The 23775-nt window shown below is 48.6% G+C and overlaps 6 protein-coding genes across 6 annotated transcripts; 3 read left to right on the forward strand and 3 right to left on the reverse strand.

Moving 5' to 3' along the window:
* Positions 1–3583: 3583 nt before the first annotated feature.
* Positions 3584–5291, forward strand: EURHEDRAFT_458005 (uncharacterized protein; the record flags this gene model as incomplete). The annotated part of the gene is made up of 3 exons (XM_040784470.1): positions 3584–4034; positions 4086–4107; positions 4163–5291. 3 exons carry the CDS (start codon positions 3584–3586, stop codon positions 5289–5291), a joined length of 1602 nt encoding a protein of 533 aa, XP_040638039.1.
* A 2892-nt stretch (positions 5292–8183) lies between these two features.
* Positions 8184–11656, reverse strand: EURHEDRAFT_457595 (PXA domain-containing protein; the record flags this gene model as incomplete). The annotated part of the gene is made up of 4 exons (XM_040784442.1): positions 8184–8428; positions 8489–8898; positions 10279–11065; positions 11152–11656. 4 exons carry the CDS (start codon positions 11654–11656, stop codon positions 8184–8186), a joined length of 1947 nt encoding a protein of 648 aa, XP_040638040.1.
* Positions 11657–11921: 265 nt separating this feature from the next.
* On the forward strand, positions 11922–13274 carry EURHEDRAFT_403322 (uridine-cytidine N-ribohydrolase; the record flags this gene model as incomplete). Its single annotated transcript, XM_040780208.1, has 5 exons — positions 11922–11970; positions 12027–12034; positions 12095–12251; positions 12358–12674; positions 12729–13274. The coding sequence occupies 5 exons, from the start codon at positions 11922–11924 to the stop codon at positions 13272–13274; spliced, it is 1077 nt and encodes a 358-aa protein (XP_040638041.1).
* A 67-nt stretch (positions 13275–13341) lies between these two features.
* EURHEDRAFT_523815 (mandelate racemase/muconate lactonizing enzyme family protein) lies at positions 13342–14543 on the reverse strand (the record flags this gene model as incomplete). The annotated part of the gene is made up of 2 exons (XM_040786905.1): positions 13342–14317; positions 14368–14543. 2 exons carry the CDS (start codon positions 14541–14543, stop codon positions 13342–13344), a joined length of 1152 nt encoding a protein of 383 aa, XP_040638042.1.
* A 726-nt stretch (positions 14544–15269) lies between these two features.
* On the forward strand, positions 15270–17666 carry EURHEDRAFT_86324 (uncharacterized protein). The gene is made up of 3 exons (XM_040787674.1): positions 15270–15398; positions 15546–17136; positions 17194–17666. The coding sequence occupies exons 1-3, from the start codon at positions 15375–15377 to the stop codon at positions 17382–17384; spliced, it is 1806 nt and encodes a 601-aa protein (XP_040638043.1). The 5' UTR covers positions 15270–15374; the 3' UTR covers positions 17385–17666.
* EURHEDRAFT_86345 (40S ribosomal protein eS12) lies at positions 17488–18646 on the reverse strand. Its single transcript, XM_040787675.1, has 4 exons — positions 18626–18646; positions 18410–18562; positions 18016–18340; positions 17488–17935 (listed from the first exon to the last, which is right to left on the reverse strand). Exons 2-4 carry the CDS (start codon positions 18410–18412, stop codon positions 17811–17813), a joined length of 453 nt encoding a protein of 150 aa, XP_040638044.1. The 5' UTR covers positions 18413–18562; positions 18626–18646; the 3' UTR covers positions 17488–17810.
* Positions 18647–23775: the final 5129 nt, after the last annotated feature.

A 23775-nucleotide genomic window follows, 5' to 3' on the forward strand; every position in this document is an offset into this window, starting at 1 on the left:
CAAGTTGTATTATGCTAATGCACAGCCTCTTTACTTGGATTAATGCAATGCACTGCAATGCAAATGCACCTCCATTGACCTATACCAAACCATGCTTGATGTAATATAATAACACGCACTAATATATTAAGTCGAAATCGATCAATCAGATTTTACTTTCCATAAGAAATTCCCCCCAGAGCCCTGCAGACTTGGAATTATGAAAATTCTGAGTCGTGTCAGGTGACTGTTATGGCACCGATGCCGGGTGCTTGCGAAATTGCATTGCCATTTATGGAGTCGGCTGCTGCAGATGCGATCATAGTGCTTACTTGGTTATTTTACTACTATTTGTGTGTATTTATCTCCTCCGTCCTCGGCCTTTGCTCTTCAGAGCTCTAGTCACTGTAATTCGCTTAATTAGTGCTATATACTACTGTTAGTTTTCCGGCTAAGAGATTTGAAAAAACTTTCTTTTTCGGCATACCCGTGACTATACGCATCGGCAGTATGGACAGCTCTGCGAAGATCGTCCAGCAAACACCACCATGCGCACAGTGCCACCGAATCTTCATCACAAAACGTCACTAAGTACGGGTACGGTGTGCGTATGGTACGGGTACTCGATTTGAGATTCACTCTGCAGTGTCTCAAGATTGAGACGGGGCTAATCTGTCCGGATATCGTGATCTGTTTTCTTGTTGTTCACAGTTTGATTCTATTATTCATGTCCGTCAATGTGTAGAAAAGGAAGGTGGTAGATGAATGTTGCAAGTCCGAGACTGCCGACAGAAGAAGCAATGCTGAATTGCAACAAACCTGATACTCTGCTGATACAGAGCAGAGCAGGGTACATGGCTATTTTACCCTAACCGGTGACCGACGTGACTATGCATACCAGTCTACCCAATCTCAAAGAAAGATTAAGAAGTAAGCCTGGCGTACCTGACAGCTGTGCTTGAATGAATGCCAAATGCGGTATTTCTGTACTACATACTTGTGGTTCTGCGCTCTGTGGACCTACTTGTCTGGGGAATTGGTATTTGCATTTGCATTGCGTATGGTGGATTTGGAATACATCGAGAGGGCGGAAACAGTGCGGTTCTGATATGGAGTGGACGGCAACCTCCATTTTTTTTTTTTTTCAGTTGTAAATAGGAAGGGATCCTCGATTGTCGATGTCATTTTGAAGAGAAAAAAGATTGATCATGTCAATTAATGGGGCAAGGATGAGAAAAAAAAAAGTGCATCATCCGATATTCTTCCTTCTGGCGCTCCCGGCGGATAAGACAGCTATTTTTTCTTACGATTCCGCTCCTGATGCTTGCTTTTCTCTTTTCATTCTTTTTAACCTCCGTGTTCTTATCAATCAACTACAAAGCAGCCCAGAAGTTCTCAACTCTAGTCGATCAATTGAAACAAATCATACCATCTTGATATCTGGTCAGTAAGTTTTAGATACGTAATACGCCAGAGGGCCTCGTGGCAGTCCGAACAGCGGGGCGATCACGTTTTCGTGTATTACCCGACTAGTACTAGTGTTATTTTGAGTAAGGCTGTACATGCATGATGGGCGTGCAGGGTACAGAGTAGCTCGAGTATCTCGAGTATGCGCATCGCAATAAATACTCTCTTTGCTTGACTAGAAGTATGTAAGAGTAGAGAAGCAGAGCTCCTACTCAAAACAGGAGGACTCGGACAAACTCCTTCCACATACAGAACACTTCAAATGAAGTGTAACCCCCCCCCCCCCCCCAACCAATCAAACCCCTAAATCCGATCTGCTTAGGTTGCGGACAGAGTCAAAGTAAATCTCTCCTTTCTCGATATTAACCGGACTTGTACGTACATACAGACTATGACTGGGTTAGGGTGCCGGGCCGTGCTTGTGGGCCGCTCGGTGGGGTCTGCGCAAGTGGGGTGGGTACTGGTACCCGGAGGTCCTAGCTTCTCTAGCCTTTGTATTTTTATCGCTATGTATTACAGTTATAGCCTCTTCTAGGCGATGATTGGTGATTTGTCTCTATGCCAATGTAACAAAAACGAAAATGAAATCATGGTGGGGGTTATGATTGGCTGGAGGCTATTTGCGACTGTCATTTGTGTTACAAAGTACATGCAGATCAGCTGACGAGTGGTGAGTCTTCTGGTCATGTACAAGTATTCAGTGAATATGCTCTGTACTGAGTAGAAGTATTCTGCAGAGTACTCTGTAGTTGTTGCTCAATATCAGATCCAACGTATCCGGGTTATTGTAAACTCATCTCTGATACCGTGAACGGACCCGGAAAACAAAGATCTACATGATGCTGGATTTATTCCTGTACGGATATCCTCCGTTCTCCTTCCCCTGATGTCTTTCACATGGTGCAGAGTACGGTTACAAGTACGGCAACCGTTGTGGCTGGCTAGATCAGGATGTCATGCGCCTTTAGGTTCAGCGGGTTCATCGATCCGCTCTCCGCCCGTCCATCCAACAACATCTTGGCTTATTGAAGATTTTCCCTGTCCAGCCACGGAGGATCGCGTTTTGAACGGGTTTATTGGTTCGTTTGTGAAGAATCTGTCAGTAGCCCCGAGTCACTCAGTAGCTAATAAAAAAGATTCGGACCTCAACGCTTCACTTGACTCATTGCTTTTTTCTCTTTGAAGAGTTTTCAAGGTTCCGCTCCACTAAGATCGGGTATCCATTGACTATTGAGTCGCCTGTACCCAATTCCGTCCAATTCATTCCGTTCATTGTCTCATTCTCTTTACAGGGCACTCTTGATACTGTACTAGGATAGGGTCTTACAGATTCCGATAATACCAGACTAGTCCATCTCAGTCAAGTATGAAATTCGCGCTCTGATTGGATTAGAACTCTCCAACCTAAAAAAGACCCCGGCCCTCTTCCCAATCTACACCGTGACCAATCGGTGCCCGTATCGCCCATCTTTTTCTGCTCACTCTCGATTTTGTCTTTTTTTCCCTCCCTCTTGTTTCGTGCTGTCATGTACAATACCTGTTCTGTATTTTTGTATGTATCTCCGTATGTATTTAACACCGTAAGCATCGACTGCAGACAATCCTTCATCCTGTGTCTTGTGCCTATTTCTATTACCCTTCTGGGCCTCTGATCATCCATACATAATATCATACAATATACTCGTATAGATACATACAGATACAGATACGTACCGCACGCCCCGCTGAGTCGTGCTGTTTGCTCCCCTTCTTTCTTTGCCTCCGATTTCTTTTCCTGCAGGCCCTTTTGTATAGTTACATCCTTCTTCCACTCTTCTTCTCTTTCCCTCTCTCTTTCTCTCAGCTGCAGTGGACTATTCTCACGGGATTCAATCCATCTGCAATCCTTCCAAGATCAGTGGACTCAGTGGGTTCCTTCCTGCATCTTTTCTCTCTCATTGCTTACTTGAGTATGCATCTTGTTCTGTCTGCTGCAGCGTAAAGCTTTACATCAATATTTTTCCCATCCTGCCCACTGGCCTTGAACAACCCCCTTTTTCTCCTCGATTGTTCCCAAGCCTTTGTTCGACTTCACAGCTCTCTCGGTAACCTCTTTCAAAGGAAAAATAAAATAAAATAAAATAAAAAAGCACAAACAATGGATACAGATCACCACCATCAAGGATCAGATAACAGCAACAGCAACAACAACTTCGGCCCTCCCTCTTGGATGGAAGTTGGGGATATGAACTCCTCCCAGCACTCGCCCACCCTCCCCGATTTCCACAGCATGGGCTATGGCTCTCACCCTATCATGCCCTTGGACCCGTCCTACGGTCTGTCAATACCTCCGCCCTACGCCTCGCTGCCATTGACCGTCCCGTCACACCAATGGCCCAGCTTGATCGCAACGCAATCGCATTTCCCGGATTCTGGTCTGCCGTCGCATACTCAGCTTCCTGGTGTTTCTCAGGTTGCGCCTCAGCAGTCGGGACGTAAGTCGTCCACTAGTAGTGCTGCGCCGCGGAGGACGCTTACGGATGAGGACCGTCGACGCATGTGTCTTTACCATGAGGAGCATAAGACGGCGAAGCAGACGGATATTGGAGGTAAGTTTGACCTTGTTCTTGTTATTGGACTTTGACTAACATGATCACCAGCTTTATTTGGCGTGGAAAGAAGGTACAGTCATCTCCGCTTACCAGAAAGAAACACATGATCTAACATTAGGTTAAAGTACGGTTTCGAAGGTATTGCGCCAAAAGGAAAAGTATCTGAATGCCGAGGACACAACGCGATCTCCCATTAAGCGCACCAAAGGGAGAGTCCCCGACATCGAGAAAGCCCTATCTAACTGGGCTCGCAACTATCAAAAGCAAGGTTTCCCTCTGGCTGATGCGCAAATCCGGGAGAAAGCTATGTTCTTCGCAAGCACCTGTGGTAGCCCTGATGGGAAAGAGAGGGTTTTGACCACGCGATGGCTGGAAAAATTCAAGCAAAAGCATATTCTCGGCTCCAAGTCTCGAAAGAGTTCTTTTGCTAGCGCCAAGAGTGACTCGACCAGTCCATCTCGTCTCAGCATCAACTCCGCGTTGGCATCTGCCGTGCAGTCTCCTACTCTGATTTCTCCCACCTCGCCCACCGGGTTCATTTCACCAACATCCTTGTCTCCCACTCAGAGTCACGAGAACATCAAGACGAACCTGGCAGAGAGCCTCGCTGATTTGGCAGAATACCAAAGAAACAACAAAAATATAACTTCCCCGGATACCACTGCTTCTTCCCTCTCGCCTGGTGTGACTAGCCCAACATCATTGATGTCGGACCCATTTTCCCCTGCCACGGATGCCAACAAACCAAGGAACGAAGCGTTCCCATTCGGCACGGTTGACCCCAACATGATATCCGAGCAGCAGCAACACCAACAATCACCTCTCGAACAACATCAGCCCCATCCGCTGTCCCTTCCGATTCTCGAATCGCCTTTCGAAGAGCACCACAACACCAACACTGTCCCTGATCATTCAAATACTGTTAAGCGCAACCGTAGTCATCCCGAGATCAAGGCTCGACCAATTTATCCAGCCATCTTTTCCAAGTCAGCCACCGTTTCGCCAATCAGCCCTCCTGGGTCTCCCACACAGGATGAAGCGCGTCAGGCTTTGGAACTGGTCATGAACTACTTCCAACAGCAACCGGCAGGGCTGTGTGCGCAGGAATATTTTACTATGGGGAAGTTGATGGAGCGACTGGACTTGGCTAAGAACCAGTCCCATATGCTTCCTGGCGGATTTACTCGGATTGAAGAACACAACGATCCGACCTCCCAAATGAATAGGAAGAGGAGCATCCATGGTCTTGTTTAGGGCTGGTACCTAACATTGCATTTTTTTTTTTTTTTTTCTCATGCTTACTGGTGTTTGTTTTGGTTTTCATTTTGATGTTTTCTGGTTTTGTTCGGTTCGGTTTATTATTCCCCATTCCCGTTCTGTTCTGTGTACGCGTATATACATGCGCCTTCTGCGAAGGCCCTCCGTTTGTTACATTCCCTCCACCCTGTTTCTTACCATACTTTACACTCCTCAATTTTCCTATTACGTCTGTTTCTATACATACGCAGTCCCGTCTCGTTAACAACCAATCAACAAAACGAACGACAGCCGTTGAAATTAGCCTTTCGGGGAACCGCAGAAAAAACCGTCCGAAACCCGATCTTCCCGTGCTAATGCAAATGCGATATTTTCCCAGAAGCGCGCAACTGAGTCATGCTTGCCGATAATGCTATATGTATGGTTTGGAACTACATACGGGGCGTCGCGCAGTTGCATGTTCTCGAAGGTTAACGGCCTGACTCGGCGGTGCGACGACGACTCGAATATGATACTCGATTCGTTCTTCTGAGACATTCTGACATTCTGTCGGCGTTCTGCCTGTTAATTGGGGTTGCTTTGAGTTGATTTGCATATACGTGTCCTTTCTTTCCAATCTCTTTGATTTTACTCTTCTTGTGTTTGGTTGATTTTCAATCGCATTTTTACTTTCGCTTCGGGGTTTGAACCATGGATGGACTATGGACCCGGTAATCGTGTACGGATATGGAATATGGATGGATACCCTGGATGGGACGAAAATGGAAAGCAAAAGCAATCGATCGATCGATATGGATTACTTTTTTTTTTTTTTTTTGATTTTTTTTTCCCAAACTCTGTCTCCATTTCATCATATTAATTTATATTCCACACCGCTTGTTTGTCCATGTTGATAAACGAGAGCGCAAGCGCAAAGCGAAGCGAAAGGAATAATTCCTTTTTCTCGTGTCGTTTTTATTGTCCTATTTTTTTTTTTTTTTTTTTTTTTTTTTTTTTTTTTTTTTTTTTTTTTTTGCCCCTCATGTCGGCCACCGACTCTACTTATTATGATATAGCACTATGGAGGGCGAGCACTTAATCTACATAATCAATATCGATTTATTTAAATTGAATTCTTTACTCAAGTAAATCATAATCTTCCGGATCCGAACGTTCCTTGAATAGAGATGAGATAGATCCCTGCCCTAAGCACCGCACCCCATCCCAATTTCCAGCCCCAATAAACCGTACCCTGCTAGCTTCATTCCTTATGCATTCCTTCGAGGGCACCCCGCAGATACCTGATTTTTCCCCTGGCACTACTGGAGTACAGCGATTTCAATATAACAATCCCCTATACGGAATATAGTACTTGCTTATGGTCCATTATTAGGCGTGGAGACCATCTTCGCCACAATCTCAAAAGAAATTTCCACGGTCCTTAAACCCATCTAAATTCGCTTCCGGCGATTCTTTTTAGTGCGTAATATTTACTAGTGCTAGGTATCTGTGATTAAAATTTCGACTTCTATTTTTAGGTTCTATCATAAACGGTAATTTTGATGCCCTACAAACTCTCTTCACCCATCACCGACTGCCGAGTTCTCATGTACCTAAGGTGTAAAAAAAAAAAAAAAAAAAAAAAAAAACCTATAAAACAACTTTTTAACCATCTGATGACTGAAGGATGATGAAAGTATACCCCTCAGCTGATGATGCTAATCTTGGACATGATACCATGAAATTGCACTTCGAGAACGTTGATTGCCTTTCGATCATCAACCTCCTGCATCCTCCTTGAATGGCAATCACCTTGAGTTCCATATCTAAGTATCATTAAAAACAGAATATCCTCTCCCCAAGTCCCCTCCTCGATGCTCCCTCTCCCTTTTGCCGTCAGCAAATTGCGAGGTATACGAGGTATACACTGTGCATCTAGTCTGTCAAGATAATCAACCTGACCGAACAGAACCCCTGACCTCTTGTCAGGCATGAATTTCCGAGGAGCAATGAGTGCGACAGTTTCCAGAATCACCATAATATCCGTGAATGCGACATCACAGCTCACTTGCAAAGTCATTATTTCTTTGTTCTTCGCCAACTTTTCTGTACGGATCATGAAGAGGGGAATTCAGATGTTACCTGAAGGGATCAGGCAGAATATCGTCTGTTATCAGAGTCCTATGGCTCCCGGTGGCCAGAAGCATAGGGACGTTTCTCAGTTCACACTCCGGTGTCAGTGTCAGTGTCAATACTATCCACTCCTCGCAGGGCGAGGATTCCCCGAATGATAGGAAGGTGGTCTTCTGTCAACTCTGAGAGAATAGTCACATGCGACTCTTAAAATCGTTCATTGGCTAGGTCGCGGGCCATCTTCATAAGTCTTTGCGATCCTCCTCGTCCAGAGTCGAGGATCAAGCTCGCGCCTCCGACAATTGATATGTTGCTCTGAATTGGACAGCCAGCAATGGGCTTAGAGGGTTCCTCATTCAACTGGAGGGCTATTCGTTGCAACTCTCTTCTGTTCTCCGTCCTACGAGATACTAAAAATATCGGTTCGTCGGTGTCTTTGAGAAACTCATAAGTTGCACGAACCGCGTTGCCCTAGATGATGTGAGCGGGTAACTTAATCACCAATTGTTCAGCTCTTCCCCCTCATCAAACGTGCTAGCTGACGAGAAAGACTGGTAGGGTGCAGCGTTCTCTCTTTTTCGGGTCGATTCATTTCACTGGGATAATATCAATACAAGCTGGGACAGGGGGTATCCGGCTATCTGACCTATCTTTAGTCCAGCGTCAACGTCAGGGAACGACTGTGCTTACTAAGCAGCAAAAACAGATCATGGCTCAATGTGAATAGGTAATAATGCGTTGTATGGACATGTCTATAAATGGAGGATCTTAACATAATCAAACATTAGAAAAACAAACCCCCCGGTCCTCAAGCAACTCCCCAACAGACCGCTCACCCAACTCAGGCACAAGCCTAACTAGAACAGTTTCAATAATTGAATATACAAGATGCTTATTACAGTACTCATCTTCCAACATATCAAGCAGTTCATTCTCAATGGCCGCAACGAAAACCGCGTCTTCGTCTTCTTCTGCCCCGTGTTCTCGATCAGCATCGGATCCACCAGCTGTTGGCCCTGACTCTTGCCGCTTCTGCGAGTCATTCGTAGTGTTATTGTGCCCACTATAACCGTTATTATAACCGTGGCTGTTAATTTGATCGTTATCATCGATCCAGATGGTACGATGGTTGCTATTATTACTACTATTGTGCACAACACCAAATAATCGTCGCGCAACTGGCCGCGGAATCAGTGCCAAGATATTGACCGCACAATGTCGCCTGATAGCAGCAATTTCTGGTGCTGATGGTCCAGCGCTCTCGGCCGACGACGTATTCGCATACCCTTTGTTAGTAATGTTGGCTTTGCCGCCCTCTGCTGCAGATGACGTAGGGGTACGCATTGATAACGGGAGTTGGACTGCTCGATCAGGCTCCGCCCCCTGCGGTGCAGGAACATTTACTGGGAAAAGCGCCGTCCTGGACGCGAGAAGCAGATGGGGCAACAGAGCGGGGGTCAACACATAGTCTTGAATGGTCTCATACAGGAACCTAATGCGCATTGGTAGGATTAGCAAGCGAAGAAAAAAAAAATATGAATAGTAAATCAACGGTGAAATGAACTGCGCCAATGGGGACGGTATGGTCAATCGATCGAGAGCGGTACTTTAGCCCAAGCGGTGGAGACGGCGAGAGCGGCTCGACATGCATTTTTCTTACTCGAGCATGAGCGAAGAAAATATCTTTTGCGAGCGCGAAGCTAATGAGATCTGCTTGGCCAGACCTCCACAAACTTTTAAGCCAATCATAACGGCGAGAGCGGATTCTCTAATAACTGGAGATGACGAAATCCAGGCGGATCGACCGCATTATTTGTTATGTATGGCCCGGAGACTCTTCGGCCAGAAGAGGAGGCAGAGCGATAGCGAGAGTAAGAAGCATCAATAGAAGTGGTGCATATAGCCGAAGACGGTTTAGTGAGCCTTGACGGGGCTTCAGGTCAGGCCGGAACTCCAAAAAGCCCTGTACGGCAGAAATTTCACTGATTGGCTGGTTTGTGCGAAAAGGCCATTTTCGGCCCTATCACGGCGAAATTTTTGGCAAGTCGCATGGCCGTTTTCCCGCTGATGCGTGGGTGATCGTCGCCAGTCATTTTATGTATCATCCTGGCCTGTGCTGACCGTATGGATGTCTGTATGTGTGGCAGGGTTGAGAAAGAGGGATTTCTATTCGTCTTTGTGTGTGGATTTCGGGCACCTATTGTGCGCCAATCGAAGCCCTGAAGACCAGGAAGCGAGATTTGCTCAGGGAGAGTTGCACTGGGGGACAAAGCGAAAGGGAACCTGGAGAAAGAGACGGCAAGGGCCGGTCCAGGCTAGGTTTGACCGCGTTATCCACACAGACAAAAAGAGCGACAATCCGGAAAAAGTTGGAGGTAGGCGAAATGGGTTGATTGACAGGGGCCCCATCTTTGTGCTCAAACTGGAGTTCGGTCTGTCCGACACAACCGGGGAGCAGAAAAGACAACGACGGAAAGCCCGAATGGTAATTACTGGTATCGTGACCAGTAAATTACTGACCATACGAGTACCGTACCATAACCGTACGCGCCGGTCACAAACGGTATGGCCAATGAGCGTGTCCACATCCCTGACGCCTGGGATGAACCGTGCAGTCATAGTCAGATCAAGTGACCAACGCCATATGCGAGCAATGCAGCCATCTCCTGCAGCCGTCTGGGATGTCTTTTTGCTCGGAGGAGACAAAGGGCGCACTTGACAGCGCTGTGTAGATCATGGGTTCGGATGACGAACCGTACCGCTGCTCCACCGCCGGGCGAGGGGAATGAAAGGGAGATAAAGAGAAGAGGCAATGGTTGGTTGAGAAGAACTGGACCAAATTCGGAGGGTCACTGGCAAAAAAAGTACTCACCTATCAAGAGTGCTGTCAGCATCTCCTAATCTCCCTGGACCCGCCAGTACCAGATGTTGAAAAAGCGCCAAAAGTCCTCCCAACCATGGCATTCGTTGGGGCACTGCCAATAGTTCCGAGACCATGCTAAACAGCCGGAAGTCCAGTACTGGACGCTGATTGACTGGACTAGCAGTCGCACTTGGAGGATAGGTCTTTGTTACCCGCGAAGTAGTGGGTTGAGGTTGTGAAGCAACGCGAAATAGTCCCGTCGCAATAAAACGTAGAACAAGAAAGGTTACATAGGCGTACTGAAGGACACTCCAGATCCACATGGAGATTCGCGATTGAGACATGTATGACACATCGCAGTCTTCTTCCTCAGTCGAGAGTAAACCGAATTTTCTCAGTCGATCCTCTGGCTGTCCCTGAGATTTGCTCTTGTCGTCATGGCGGGGATCTTGCTGACTGACTTCAACAAGTTTTGCAATCGTCTCCCACAAGAACCATCTCTCGCATATTTTTCCACTGACTTCTTTCCCCAAGATGAGATCCGCCAGAATATCAACTAGCAAGGTGCGCAAACAGCTATTCTCGAGATCTTCTGTGGGGAGGAGAACGGCCAGCGTTCCGTACATTAGCAACCGTCGGTATGATGATTCATTTTCACATTGCTCGGCAATACTCTGTGGGTGAGCAGGATCTGGAATGGGCGAAAGACCCGGGTGTGGGTTCAATGCATGAAATATCGTGCGAGTCGATGTTGGCAACCCAGAAAGGGTTGATTGTTGTTTAGCAAACCGGTATGCTACAGATTTCAAGCGTCAGTTAGTATTCTGTTTATTGAAACCTTACAGACTAAGCAATCAATTAATAAGTCAATGTTATCCTTACAAGATATATGTGCTTCAATAAGAGCAGGAATCTCATCCAGAACCAGCTGGGAAACATCAGTCTGTCGCAACCGTTGCTCGAGCGCACGCGTACAATGCGCAATGACCTGCAGAAGCTCATTGACAAAAATCTGATCGGACGTGATCTTCGAATACCAAGAATAAACGAATTCTTTGACAATGATAGCGATCAGGGCGTAGAGCTGATGGTCTACATCGTTGGAGCTCGTGAGAGGAGGTAGCAACTCCTCTAGGGACAAAGAGCTGTTCGCCTGAGGACAAAGAACGCGACGGATAAGTGTTGTTGTCGCCTTATCGCTGAATGTATCTATATTTCCATCGTGACTAGAGTTATACTTTGAAAGACGCGATCGGGAGGATGTCTGAAGAGATGGCTGCGCAGTTGAGGAAGCAGGTCGGGCTGTTGATTTAGAGCTAGAGATTGTCGGACCAGCTTTGAGATGCGACAGCGGGTGTAGACCGGGGCGATGGAAGTCGCTTGTCATCTCATAGTAGTGCAAACAACTTTCGGAAAAAATAATCACATACGGTGAGGAATGTTTGAGACAAGAAAGAGTTGGAGTTGATCAACCGCGACGGATAGGATGACGATGGTGTCTATATATGGTAATTAGGGCATAGGGCTATGGGCTGGCAATCGATAAGGCTTATCAGCACTTCCCCTCACAATGCATACATACATAAGGAGTGAAAGGCCACCCCTCCTTTAAGAAGTCAGAAAGAAAATACTGCTCATTAAGGACCTCCAATATGGCAGAAACACCTACCCCAATCCCCCTGTGGTTGGACTGCGATCCTGGTTCGTAGGGCCCTTCTCCCCTCTATCTAACCGCGGGACTGACAGCGTCGTTCTAGGTCACGATGTGAGTGTTTATCGTTATGGCATATAAGATACGGTTGGTTCCTAAAACCATATCCTATAGGACGCATTTGCAATTCTTATTGCCGCTCATCATCCGCATTTGAATCTCCTGGGCATCACGACCATCCACGGCAACGCATCTCTGGAGAACACTACGGCCAACGCCGGTAGCATTCTCGAGGCCATTGGCCGTCCAGAAATACCCGTCTATCCAGGCAGTAAGAAGCCTTTCTGCCGACCTGCCATCCATGCTCCGAACATTCACGGTAGGGATTCAGTCTATCCTATTTCGCATAACTCGTTGGGTTAACCTGATACCGTTAGGCGATTCTGGCCTCGACGGGACGGATCTTTTGCCAAAGGCTACGGTTCCCCCGATTACAGATAAGAATCCTATACTTGCTATGCGTGATGCACTTCTCGCACAGCCAAAAGGGACCCCTTGGGTGGTCGCAACCGGGACACTTACTAACATCGCCCTTCTTTTTGCGACATTTCCCGAAGTGGCAGAGCATGTCCAAGGTCTGACTATAATGGGAGGCGGGATTGGAAATGGATTCACTAGTGCTCCCATGAGCAGGCTGCCGGGGGAGCATACAAGAATCGGAAACATAACACCATATGCCGAGTTCAACATCTACGTATGTACTGCTCTTACCGCCCCCTCCCGCCAGTCACTAACGCCCCCAATATAGTGTGATCCGGAGGCTTCCCAGTCGATCTTCAGCAACCCCATCATTGCCCCCAAGACCGCCATCATGGCTCTTGACCTGACACATCAGGTCCTTGCTTCTCCCACCGTGCAATCGCGCGTCCTTCACGGATTGGACGATCCATCAGCGACCCCCACTGTCCTTCGCCGACTCTACCATGATCTCCTTGTCTTCTTCGCTGCGACTTACGACACTGTGTTTGGCCTAAGCTCAGGACCACCATTGCATGACCCTCTTGCTGTTGCGGCGGTCTTGTCAAACTTCAACCCTGTCTTTGCAAACCTGCATCCGGACAAGGTCATAAAGTTCGACGATAACGGTGGAGAACGGTTTTCTATTCAGATTGTGACGGATGGACTTCATGGGATGGATGTGGCCATCACGGGCGAACTGGGCCGCTCTATCGCTGAGCCTGCGGAAGTCAAGGGAATTGCTATTCCCAGAGGAGTGGACTTGGATGCTTTCTGGAATTTGATCTTGGAATGTCTCCAGCGGGCAGATGATCACAATGCTGCCCGAAAGGCATGATTCATTACCCAGTACATAACTTCTCCCTTGTCAAAACTTATCACGATTACTATAGTTATACTGAAACCTACCATTCCCTGATACTACCATCAGGACCATAGAATTCCTTACACGGCCAAGGCTGCGTAGTCTGCGCAACACGCCGCACCGCCTCCTCATCAACCTCAATACCCAACCCAGGCGCCGTCAACGCCTCAATATACCCATCCTTGACCTCGAATACTGTGGCATCCTTCACATAACTCGTGATATCATACTCGCCCGCCTCGAGGTTATAGTGCATACCAACACTCATCTCCTGAATGACAAAGTTCGGCGTATTTAGATCGCATTGAATACACGCCGCCAACGCAATAGGTCCCAGCGGACAATGCGGCGCAATAGCAACATCGTACGTCTCCGCCATAGATGCAATCCGTCGCATCTCTGAAATACCTCCACAGTGACTGATATCCGGCTGCAGCACATCCACGCTCGCATCTTCCAGGAACCGCTTCACATCCCAACGGCTATACAATCGTTCACCCAGAGCAATGGGACACGAAACCTGAGAACTCAACTGTTTGATCGCCTCAGGGTGTTCAGAAAGCAATGGCTCCTCAATGAAAAGCGGCCGGTGCGGCTCAAGCGCCTTCGCCAACTGCTTCGCCATTGGTTTGTGTAAACGCCCGTGGAAATCCAGCGCGGCATCCAGGCCCAGGCCTTTAACCGTCTTTAGACGCTCAACGCTGGTATCCAGCACGTGCGGTGAATCCAGCCAGTTGATGTCCTCGGTGGCATTCATCTTAATTGCTTTGAAACCCTGCGCTAAGCGAGCCTTACCCGCAACCTCCACATCGGCTGGCCGGTCCCCGCCTATCCATGAGTAGACGGAGACTTTTGTGCGGAGTTTACCGCCTAGAAGCTGGTGGATCGGAACGCCCAGACGACGGCCCTTGAGGTCCCAGAGGGCAATATCGATGCCGGAGATGGCGGACATGAAGACTGGACCACCGCGGTAGAAACCGAGACGCCAGACCATTTGCCAGATATGTTCGATATCGCTAATGTTCATTAGTATCTGTTCATGATTGAGTTTGGCTCTAAGGCTTACTCTGCTTCATAGCCTTGGAAGCGCTTGCTCAATGAATCGAGGGTTCCCTCAATGGCCTCCGTGTGTCCTTCGAGAGTACTCTCGCCCCATCCATACTGGCCCTCGTCATCGGTGACTTTGACGAAGAGCCATCGGGGGAGGACACGGAAGTATTCAATGGACTTGATCTTAGCCATGTTGGATTTTCTCTGGAGTATAGTAGTATAGTAGTATGAGTGATGCGGGGGAGACGGAGATGAGATCCGGGGCAAGAGGAATCTGGGGTGCTTATATAGTACTTTCTATATTAATATCGAAGAACCGGCGGAATTTCGGAGTTGCTCCGTTTCATGCGTGTATTCAGCCGAATTACCGACGTCTTCTCATTGTATTCGTATAGGGTAGAGAATCCCCCGGTGCGTGGGATGTCATGGAGATGATAGTCACCGCGCATAAAGTCCAGTAATAATGACGAGTCTAGTCAATTTATGGTAAGTATAGGAATTATCCATAAAAATGTAATAGTTTTGCTATAGCAGGTCCCTTATACAACGACGAAAGTGTACTTTGAATAGCTTCAAACCGTCCTATTCTGGCCATGTCTGTTCTTGGCGCACTCTCGCATTGCCACTCGGCCTCAACTCCAATTCTTCCCATCTCCATCTCTTTTGCAGCAATACCCAATTTCAAATATAACCAGGAATTTAGCGACATCTCAAGTCATGGTTTTCACGACTGCGGTGTGTATTTGTTATTATCAATCCGGCTGAGAGGAATTGTTCAATCGCCCACTTCCCATCAGCCGCCGTTCATCTGATCTTTCGAATTTCTCCTCTTCAATCTTTCTCTATCCTCTTCTACTCCTCTACGCTCTCTATTTCCATCCTTTCATACCAATTATCGCCGCAGCTACCTATTTCTAATCACATATATTTATCGCCATCGCCATCGCATGTCTTCGTCGCCACCAGGCTCTCCCTCTCCGCTGGTTTACCTCCGCAGGAAAAGCATCGTATGAGAAGAAGATCATGCCTCCTGCTAACTCTCCATCGGTAAGGGCGCTTCAAGACCTATACCCTTGTTCTGTTACTGTCTAAGCGACTTCTTTTTTCTTTCTTTTTTTTTTTTTTTTTTCTGTTTGCCTGCGCGTTTATACATCGTTTCTGTGCCTTGCCCCTGACCATCTCCGCAAAATGCAGCAACATACCCCCGCTCTATCGCCCCCGGCTCCGGCGTCCTCGTCATTGTCGTCCCAGCAATCAAGCGCTATCCCGATCCCTATCTCGAACCTTCCTGCCCCGGCCGTCGATAACGGTGCCCACGATGATAACGTGAGTTTTCTCCGGTCTCGCGTGCGCTCCTCCCCGGACTCTTCCTCGTTAAGTCGCCAACGCCGACGGCGACAACAGCAACAACAGCAACAACAGCAACAGCAACAGCAGAACATTTCCGAGTTTGATCCAGATCCCATGGATGTAGACGGTCCACAAAGATTGCGCACATCAGAATCTAACCGCCGGATATCTATCGTGCGACGCCAACGAGACGAATCGAACCATATGCCGAACTACGAAGGACGGAGTACGAACATACGGTCGCTATATGGATGGGCCCCTGGGTCAGAGGAGAATGAGCAGGAAGATGAACCGGCCTATGATCCGCTACCAGAAGGCTTTTCGTCGTGGTTTGGCCGGTTATCAGATCGCCAACCTGGGCATAGACACCATGCGCGAGAGCGAGAGAGAGATGCAGTCATCGCTCGAACGTTTGCAGAAGGCGTTGCAGAAGGGGATCGCCATCGAATCGATCCTTCCACGTCGATGGCAGAGGCTCTGTTACAGTCTGTTAGACGACAACCACGCTTTTCACGGACCCGCACCCTTCAAAATTATCTTCTTGATCGGGAACGAGCAGATCGGGATGCGGAAGAGAGTCGAGAACGCCAGGGACCGGCTCCGAGGGCATATCGATTTCTTCCCACTAGCCGCGAAACACATCGAATACTTACACACAATGATCTGCGCGCGCGGATCAGTGCCCACCGGCAAATGCATCTAGATAATCCACCTAGCCCGCGGTTAACAGAGACGATCAAGTACCTTGAACGTCTGCGTGATTCGAGCTCGCTCGAAGAGAGCGTTACCTCTGCTGCCGGGGGAGGGTTCACTCAGTGGGCACTAGATGATGACGACTTCATTCTGGACACAGGATCAGTACACCCGCCCGCGCACTGCTCATGGTTAAGACCAGGAATGGTATTCTCGGGGTCACAAAAAGCAGCCGCCACTGGTCCCGGCACTCTTCTTCCACAACGCATATCCAGTCCTCCGCAATCCTCTGCGAATGACCCGATCATTGTCAATGGTAGCAGCGAAGATAGCGGTCGGGTAAATGTGTATACAACCAGCGGTCGTCGATATCTAGCAAACACCGTGTACAGTCTTGGGAATAGTAGAGATGAAAACTGGCCGGTCAGAGTCACCATCCACGACATCAATCACGAAGACATGACCTTGTCCGGGACAATGGAAGCCTACAATATTCCCGACAAGACTTCTCCTTCTCAGGACGCACACATTGTCACCTTCCTAGAAGGCGAAATCATCGATTTCAACAAGCACACCCTCGAGACCCAAAACTTCAAAGCAGACGCAGAAATCGACAGCACATACTGGCGAGAATTAGAGCCATTCAAAAACCTCACAGACGAAGAAATGACCAAAAACCTCGTGAGCCGGAAGTGGATCACGGAAGAGTTGTCCAAGGGGTGGATCTTGATGCGTTGGAAGGGTATATTCCCTTTTCGTACTTCTACCTAAGATCTTCAACGCTAACTATGCCTTCTAGAACGCTGCTTCATCACCCCCACCGATTCCCGCCAGGGCCTCACGATCTTCGGATTTTACTACGTCTCCCTCTGTCGAGAGACAGGCCAAATCGAGGGCCTCTACTATGATCCCGGCAGCTCACCATACCAGCAATTATCTTTGAAACCAGAGGATACTAAGATGGTGTTTCCATCGTACCAGTTTCGATAACCACAACCTTATACATATCTTTTCTTTTCGTCCACATTTAGGCGTTCATTACATGTCAGGGATTGACAAGGATTGGAGTTAGCCATTTTGCATATATCGGTGTTCTGTGCTATATGTCCATTCTTTTACATATTTGGTTGATTGGTAAAATAGTGTACTTTACGTTAGAATCTACTGATCACTCTTTCTAACACTTCGAACAATAGTTTGTGGAAAAAATATTGTTTGTAAGCATGCAATGCCACTCATCATGACACGCACAAACCCAATGTTAGATAGATGGGCTACAGACATTCCAACATGACAAGAAAATAGAAACAGAACCGAGCCTGAAAACTAATCCATCCCAGTCCCATTCACCCCGTCATCTTATCCATAACACATCACATCATAATCCACCGAGTCATCGCCGAGGAAGCGAGGCGCTTACTGCTCAGTCTGGAAGTAGTTGAGGAGGACAGAGCGCTCCTGCGACTCCTCACCCCAGTCCTTGACGACAACGCAAGAGCAGTTGACGACCTTGCGGGCGTTACCCTCACGGTCGAGCTGGCCTGTAAACTTTGTTAGCCAAATTTATCCATAAAAATCCACATATCGGAGAACTCAATCCTCCTCCGGAGGGGGGACATACAAAGGCCAACCCACTCGCCGAGCATCTTTCCATCAGGAACCTTGATCAAGGGGATCTTGTGCTCCGAGCAAAGCGCAACAACCAGCTTCTTGTAAGCCTCCTCCTCGCAGCCCTCGTTGAGCACACACATGTGAGCCTCGCGACGGTCAAGGGTCTTAGCAGCCTCGCGGAGACCACGGGCAAGACCGTCGTGGATCAGCGAAATGCGGAGGACGCCCTTGAGAGCGTCGAGGACGGACATCTGGCCGGAGGTGCCGGCATCAGCGCTGACCTCGACCTCGTCGGCGGCGACGGGGGGGTTAGATTGGGTCTCTTCTCCGTCCGACTGTTTTCATTCTGTTAGTTTGTTTCCTTTCTGGTTGGAATTGGGTTCAAGGGATTCATGGTAGCGCACCATTTTGTCTGTAGTGTTGATTATTGTCGGATTTTCCTCAAAGAGTCGTGGTGGACAATGCTGAGGCTTTTGAGTCTGGTAGGCTGGAGAGTCGAAGCTATTTTTCTGGCGATTTTTCTTCCGCTCGCTAAATTCCCGCCGCAAACGTGTGCCCTACTTATGTAATCAACACGTGATTATCTTTGGTAGTACGAGTGCTAGGACTACGAAACATACAAATCAATAGCAAATATTATGGATTGTCCTGAATCAAAGGCTATCCAATAATCGCTAGCCAATAATCATCATCACATCAACAGCAGAGGTATCATAGTCATACAATCAAGGAAAGCAATCCAGCTGTACACCACGCAAAGCTATGCTCCATCACCATCAATAAGATACTCCTAAGAAAGCAAACGCCAAAGAATTAAACGTATGTACTTGGTCGTGCGTGACCAAACCCATTAGGTAGGTTTCCGGTGCCAGCGGAAAGACCATTAACATGCGGAGGTTCCAAAGCATGATGCCCGTTAGGCTGCGATTTGGGCACTGGCTCTTCGGCTGAGGGTTCCGTGTCAATATGCATCCGGAGAAACTGGATGTTGAGTCCGTGCAGGTGCGGAATATGAGGAACGAGGTCCATGAAGTCAGAAAGCTGGAGAATGTTAGCATTCAACTTCTAAAAATCACGGGAAATGAAGGGATCTTACCTTAACCCAAAATACATGCTCCATTTCGAAGTACTTGGGTCGTGTCGCGCAATCCTTCTGCATGACCTGTCCCATAGAGCCAGTTAACTCGGTGTCATCCGCTGGAACCAGCATTCTTCGTGTGACACGCCAGAGATTGCCCTTTTGGGTCGGAGTCACGATGCGTTTCTCCCAGCTGACGTATTGAGATAGCTGAAGATCGTTCGTAGCCAGCAAAGGGGCGACTAGATAGTTCGGAATCCATTTCTCGTTCGCCACGCCAGCCTCGCAGTTTGGATCGAGCTGCTTTGTTTGTGCTGTGACTAAGGGCATAAACCGCTTTAACCAAGCATGGTTTTTTGCCCGTGGGTCATTAGACCCAACCAGATCAGCCGCAACCCGAAGCCTGTTGGGAAGAGCGTCTCGACGTCGTTGTTCCTGTTCCTCTTGTTCTCTGCGCATTTTGACCATACGCAGTCGTTCATGTTCGAGTCGTTTTTGGCGATCATCTTCTGCTTGTTTAAGCCGTCGGTGCTCGGCCTCTTTTCGTTGACGATCCTCTTCGGCCTTCTCGTGGGCAAGGGAAGCAGCACGTTCGTCTTCTTCCACCCTGGCTTGACGAGCCTGTTCCGCTTCGGCAGCATGTCGCTTTTCAGTTGCAGTGCGCTCTTCTTCGGCTTTGATCTTTTCTGCCTGGCGACGTTCGTCTTCCGCTTTGGCTTCTGTCTTCCTTGTTTTGCTGACCGAGTCCTCCATAGGTATGTCCTCCAAGTCACGAACGTCACGCCTGTCTCGTTCTTCTTTTACAACATTTCCGGATGTTCTAGGAACAGCAACACCCTTTTGCGAGACTGGACCTAGTTTTTGGGATGCAGCATGTCCATGTTCACGAGACAGATCATTGTCCTTTCCCTCGATACTCCTTGAGGGAGCATGAGACTTCGATGCATCGGCTGGAACGTCGTGGCTTCTCTTGACGCCTCCGTTAGTGATGGTTGGCGCACCATCTTCCGATAAAACGCGACGCTTTTTCTTTTGCGTTTCAGGGGAATGGATTTCAACGTCTGTGGTATCTCGGGATTGGGGAGGGCTTTCGCTGGAGCGAATGCGCTTCAATGTCGGGCCTCGCTTAGACGGCACAGCTTCAGAAGACTTTGTGCCTTCCGGCCCAGAAGACATGGAATCTGATGAAAGCACGCTGAGCCGTCTCTGGGGTGGTCGTCCGGGGATAAGTCGTCTCCTTTTACGCTGTTCATCTCCGCGAGAGATTCCAAATTCGCCATCCGTGGTGGATGATGTTCGCGGTTTTCGCCTCGGTGATTCTAACCGTCCATCGGTCTCGTTGTCGCTGCTATCTCTCCGAGAGGTCTTGGAACGAGCAGTGGTCAATTTTTCTTTAGGATGAGCAACACCATCACGTCGTTTTTCCTTAAGAGTAGAATCCCGGCGCGTCGGGCTTCCGGCTGATCTCTTGGACCGAGAAACGGGGGAACGTGATTCCCTGCGCGCGGGTCGCTTGTTCTCTTTCTGTCGCAGCGACGAAAAATCGGGTTTGCGTGCCTTTCTTCTAGAGTATTCATTAAAAGCTTCCCTCAAGAGACCATATTCGTCCTCCCAATTTTCTCCTTTGCGCTCTTGGGAAAGGTCGAAATAGGTACTGTCCCGAAACAAACGACGTGTTGGGTTGAAACCTGGCTGGTCAAGAAGGAGCTTGATGACTTCCAAGTTACCACGACCGATTGCAGCAAGCATTGGAGTGTTGTATCCCGACTTCTGGCCGGAGACAGGGTTTGGATCAGGGTCTGCAAATCCCATTCCCAGCATTAGAGACAATACTTCATCGTGACCACCCTTGGCGGCTGCAATCATGGACTCTGGATCCGCCTTCTGTCCCACATTGAGGATAGTAACGACCCCAGCCATGTCACCTTTCGCAGCAAACGCTTGGAGATTTTCCGAAGTAGGTTTTGTCCAAAGCAAATCGTTTCTGGTCGCTTCGCTGCGAACAGTCCTCCGTTTAGTAGTGGAAGGGCCGCTGGAGAGTGGAGGGCTCCGTGCTCCATGTACCGGTGGGGAGTCTCGAGGGCTGGTGGCAGAAGGACGCTGCGACGGAGTATCCTTGCGTTCTTCTGGTCGTCCTGCATTTCGTGGTGTGGCTTTGGCTTCTGCGATAACACGCCGAATTTCATCGTACTCATCACAATCTGACGGAACCAGCTCGTATGGCTCATCCCCTTCTGCGTTTACCGTACGAGGGTTCGCTCCAGCCTCCAAGAGAAGTTTGACCACGTCGAAATGTCCATTCTCCACGGCGTCAATCAACGGGGTGTCCTTGTCAATATTCTTGGTGTCGATTTCACAGCCCACGCTGAGAAGGAATCCCACAATTGGTGCGCAGCCCTCCAGAGCGGCAATCTGGAGCGGGGTGTTGCCCGCATTGTCTGCCACATTGAGATCCTCGGGACGTTCTGCGTGTCGAGCAATTGCCATATCTAACTCCGACGCTGCGCAAGCACGTGCCAGTCGTGTCCGGCCATTTTGGTCACGCTGCTTCTTTGGGCCCAGGGTCCTCGCGGGGGATGCCGAGGTGCCATCAAGCGAGGTGAGCTTCCGAATATGAGCACTAGGCATTGGGGATCCACTGGCAGATGAAGAGAGAGATTGCCGGTCCTCCGAGCCTTGCCTCGAAAAACCAGTCAGTGGGGTGGGTGCCTTCCTTTTCTTGGATGCTTCGCTCAGTTGAGGACCAGAGACTGTCCGTTTATGAGAAGGGCGCACGGGCGAAACCGATCGGCCATTTGATACAGGAGGGGGTAAGGAAATCCCATGAAGATCCCTAGGGACTGTACGGTTCTGACGTACTCGGTGGCCATCCCTATCGCCATCCACACTCTCGCTAAAGCTACGCTTCCGCGAGATCCTAAGTTTTTCGGTCCTAGGCACAGAATCCTCACGACTTGCTCGCAATGCTTGAAAATCTTCGGCCTTCTCTGTCTTCACAACTGACGGGGATATTCCTCTGGTGGTACGGGGACTCCTGGTTGGGGGACTCCTCGACCGGCGAGGGTCGAAGTCACGGATATCGAGGGCATTGTCATCCAAACGCTTCCTTTTCCTCACCTGTAAATCATTGGGCGGTAATTCACCCTCCTCGGGCTCCTCCAATTTGTCGTTTCCTTCATCACGTCGTTTCGGGTCATGTTTGATGTATTTCCGCCTCTTCTCCGGCGACACAGACTCACGGCCCGACTGGATTATGGTTTCCGCCTCCGAGTCAGCCTTTGGACTTAACGGCTGATTGGCCTCGTCAGTAGAATCCACCTTGCTCTTGGGGGCGACATCCGGATCCTTTGGTCGGAACGACTGTGGGTTCGCCTCCTTGGGGGGGAATGAAGGACCAGAAGGGGACTGGTGATTATTCACGTTGTTTGCAAGAGCGCTTTGACCGGCATCCAGGGCAGCTGGTAGGGAAGAGATGGTGTCCACATCACTCATAGCGGTAACGGTCGAATTCCGGGGGTTCTGCTCGTCATTTTGGGGGGCCGTGGCGGGCAGATGTAGTAGTCAGAAGCACCAGCAGATATGCGCGGGCGCTGGTGCTCGACCACGCTTGTCGTACACGTGCTTTGGATTGGGATATGACGAAGCAACAATGGGAAATTCGACAGACACGGCGTGAGAGCGTAACGAGACACAGCAGACAGTTGAACGATGTAGGTGTAATAGGATACCGTGGTTTTAAAAAGAGGAAAGAATAATGATGGCGTTGTGGTGGTAGTTATAGACGATGAGAATGAAAGGTCGAGGATGGAAGAGCAGAGAGACAAGGAAAAAACTGAAGGAGAAGAAGAGAAGGAGGATATAAAGAATTAAGAGATGGAGGTTATAAGAGGAAGAGGAGAGGAGAGAGGAGGAAGAGAGAAAAGAAGAGGACGTGGAAGGAAGCGATGGAACAGGAAACGAAGAGAAGAGGAAGAGAGCGAAGAGAAAGTCAGTGACCTCCCCTAAAAGATACGTATTGGCCACCCGCTTGTTGATTGGCGCATTCTGCCGGTGGGTGGGGCCGGCGGTCGACGGCGAATCCTGATACGCTACCACTATTGGAGCATAGATTTAATATGCTTTAATGTGTGGAATAATTATCGTCCTTTTGTTGTGTCTTCTGTCTATTGATTTTGTCTTTCTTTGATGTGGTTTATCTACTGGGAATACTCGGCATAGTGGTCTGCACTGTATGTAACGTAATATTTTGGTATCTCAAATTCGTCAGGCCACCACAAGGCATCCTAGTCAGTTATCAGCCAATCACATGTAATAATTGGTCGGCCGTTACTGCATCCGGACTAACCGGTAGCCCGAAAAGCTGCGAGTCCCACTTAGAGGCCAGCGATCTCTAATATTAACCAATAAAAGAGGCCTATCCAGGTAGCTCGCCTCCTTTCCCTGGTTGGAAGCGTTTTGGCCTAAAATAGTCTCTGACGGCGTGAGGGCAAAATTACAGCGCGGCTCGTGATCTGTGTCATATTGATACAATCAGGTATTGAGATGCAGTCACCATCATATCATTGATCAATTCTATATGATAGATGATATGCTAAGTGTATTCTGCGCATATATTAAAGATGATATAGATAGTAATATAAAGCTAGCTGAAACAAGAATTGTTTTGGAGAGGTTCATGGCCGTTTATCGCTA

This window comes from Aspergillus ruber (assembly GCF_000600275.1).
Source record: "Aspergillus ruber CBS 135680 unplaced genomic scaffold scaffold00016, whole genome shotgun sequence".
Taxonomy (NCBI): Eukaryota; Fungi; Ascomycota; class Eurotiomycetes; order Eurotiales; family Aspergillaceae; genus Aspergillus; species Aspergillus ruber.